The sequence below is a fragment of the Sinocyclocheilus anshuiensis genome, unplaced genomic scaffold, assembly GCF_001515605.1.
Source record: "Sinocyclocheilus anshuiensis isolate Anshui unplaced genomic scaffold, SAMN03320099.WGS_v1.1 scaffold457, whole genome shotgun sequence".
Classification (NCBI taxonomy): domain Eukaryota; kingdom Metazoa; phylum Chordata; class Actinopteri; order Cypriniformes; family Cyprinidae; genus Sinocyclocheilus; species Sinocyclocheilus anshuiensis.
In genome coordinates, this window is record NW_015537939.1 from 946,175 (window position 1) to 949,116 (window position 2,942).

The following is a 2,942-nucleotide window of genomic DNA, read 5'->3' on the forward strand; positions in this document are numbered from 1 at the left end:
CACCTCGCTTTTCAGACCGATGAGCTTTGTAAAAATCGACGTGTTTCAGAAAGGCGGGGCATAGAGGAGAAACAATAATGTACAGTATGTGGAAATGTAATGTGCATAGGTGTTTAAACACAGTAATGTGTTTTTTTAACCTTACACCGCATAAACACATTTCATTACACAAAATAATGTTCTTTTTAGCAACATCATATGACCCCTTTAAATATAACCTTGGGCAAACTTCAAAATTGATGCCTCAATTCACTTGTAGCCTTTAACCATTCTAGTTTTTAGGGGATTTTTTTTAGACAAAATAATATAGAATTTTAATATCATCCACTTATCTGTAATCAGCTATAAAATGACAATAATTGGCTTGTTGGTCCCATTCATAAACATTCAGTGCCCAATGAACACAAACTTGACTTCTTTACTCACTTCCTGTCCCAGGTCCCCAGCGGGGGCTACACCTCCATAAGTAATGTCCGTGACCCCGTGTACCCCTCGCCCAGAGATAAGATGGAGAGTTTCTTCCTGGGCGAGACACTGAAGTATCTGTTCCTCTTGTTCTCTGACGACAACGAGCTGATCAGTCTGGATAAGTACGTGTTCAACACCGAGGCCCATCCGCTGCCCATATGGCCCTCCACCTCATGAGGGTGGAGGCCAGAATTATGCTAATCCTCACTTGATGTTGGCTTCAACAGGAAATGATGCAGGCTTCCATAAGAAGTGACCCCTCAGAGCTTCTCTGCGGGAATGTTTCTGCTCTGAACTGAGGTGGCGAGTTCCGCACCAATCTTTAACTGTGCACTTGAGGTTTATTTAAATGCGGTGAGACCCAGAAAGATTCGGTGGCAGTTTTACACATTATGGGTGGTGAAATACCACAAATATTGTTTTCACTTTATACTTTACAAGACTTCACTTACCTTTGAGCTCATGGAGCTCCTGCAAAGTGTGACACTCTTGCATGTTGGACAAGCCCATTCAGCTGCCGCAGTATTTAGGTGTTCCATCTGCCATATTTGGGACAGAAACAATAGTGTCAGAGCGCCGTAAATCACACGGCAGACTGCTGAAATCACACACTGTGAAAAATGCCAAGCACTTGGTAGAAGTGAAGACTTAACACCGTTCTTTCTATGTGTACAGATGGATGCTCTCGATGTGAGTGGCTCGCCTTTATTTTTGCAGGCTGTTACAAAAGGACTCTACATGTCAATTTCTAAATGTTTCCCTTTTGTGCGAGTCAGGATGCATTAGGTAACATATCGAGTACTTTACGGATCATCATCTTGAGATTTATTTGGGAACACTCTGGGATTGTGTATTTTTCTGTTATTTATGTTGATTTTAGTGTGCGTACTTCAGAGAACGCTAATGATTCGATGTAGTGGATGCCACCCGGAGCCCTGCTTGAATCGCTGCGCTTTAGATTTACTTTATTACTTACAAATTTTAAAAGCTGTTGTGCGGCACTGGATGCTGTGATTCTACATTTAGTTGAACTGCGATCAGATGTGTATACATGTTCATTTATTCATTCAAATTTCACAGCAAAACTACACTGAAAATGGATAAACTGTCTGATCGACAGTCAAAATCATGTGATAATAAAGCTACAGAATTTCCTTGTCATATTAGAGCACAGTGGTGATCTATATCCGCATGCTGCCATCTGTTTCAATATGTTAGATGATTGTAAGCATTAAATGAATCATTCACCCAGCAATGAAATGAAAACATCATTTACTTAACACAAACCTGAATTACTTTCTTCCTGGTCAATTAATTTCTTCTTTCTATGTTTCGAGAAAGAACGTCTTACAGGTTTGAAATGACATGAGGGTGAATAAATCATCACAGACATTTCATTTTTAGCTGACCTGTTACTTTAAGATTGATAAACGTAGTCTGATATTTGCACAACTTAATTTCAATTAAAAAAAACAATGCTTGGAAACTCCCAAGTACGTATCACCTGTTGACTTTATCTGCGCCGTCAAGTGTTTGTTTCTCCTATCATCTCATCTGTCTTTGGTCAAACAGCAGTCATCCAATCATAACATTCAGGCTTTCAGAAGCTGTCAGACTAGCGCAAAATAATCCTTCATCTGAAACAATCCATTTTCAGGGTGATTGACATTTGCATTACTATATGTCTGTTCCGTGTCACATTCCTCTTGCTGCTTCTGGTGATACGGCGTCAAAATCTGCATCGCTTGTGCCTTTCGATTTATAGAACACAGAGTGATTGCATGATAATGAGAGATTTCTCCCTTATTGCTTCTCTCGTCTCTTTGCTGCAATCAGCGATTTGTGATTACCGTTTGTGCTCGCGAGCGAGTGTTAAATGAAGGAGCCCGGAGTGGACACAGATCTGATGAGGGTTTGTGAAGGTCAGGTTGTGTTCGATGTATTAATATCCTACACAGCTGAGCTGTTTTTCATAATGGTAAAGATACAAGCAGGTCTCTGAGGTTGTTGACATTTGTAAAATATAAAGATACGTAAAAACTTAACTAAAATAAGTGAATTGTTAAAACAATAGTTTACCCAAAAATGAAAATTTGATGAAAATTTACTCACCCTCAGGCAATCCAAGTTGTAATTGAGTTTGTTTCTTCATAAGAATAGATTTGGAGAAATTTAGCATTACATCACTTGCTCACCAATGGATCCTCTGCAGTGAATGGGTGCTGTCAGAATGAGAGTACAAACAGCTGATAAAAACATCACAATAATCCATAAGTTATCCACATAACTCCAGGCCATCATAAAGATATTTTCACTTTAAACCATTGCTTCCTGCTAAAATATGAGTTTTTTTATACATAAGATTGCTTTCTTCAGTGAAAAAGTGTTGTTTGAATCAGAAGAGAAATATGCACAGATCAAGTACCGTTCACAAACCAAAACAGTTGTAAACTTATATAGGACAACAGGGGATG

General features: G+C 39.1%; 1 protein-coding gene across 3 annotated transcripts in view; it reads left to right on the forward strand.

Annotated features, from left to right (window-relative positions):
- Positions 1-2,544, forward strand: part of LOC107661470 (endoplasmic reticulum mannosyl-oligosaccharide 1,2-alpha-mannosidase-like) — an 18,950-nt gene extending 16,406 nt beyond the window's left edge. For all 3 annotated transcript variants that reach the window (XM_016451087.1, XM_016451078.1, XM_016451095.1), the window contains one exon: positions 439-2,544. In XM_016451087.1, coding sequence (XP_016306573.1) covers positions 439-645 — 207 coding nt within the window. In that variant the 3' untranslated portion in view covers positions 646-2,544. The remainder of the gene's footprint in view (positions 1-438) is intronic.
- The last annotated feature ends 398 nt before the right edge of the window (positions 2,545-2,942 follow it).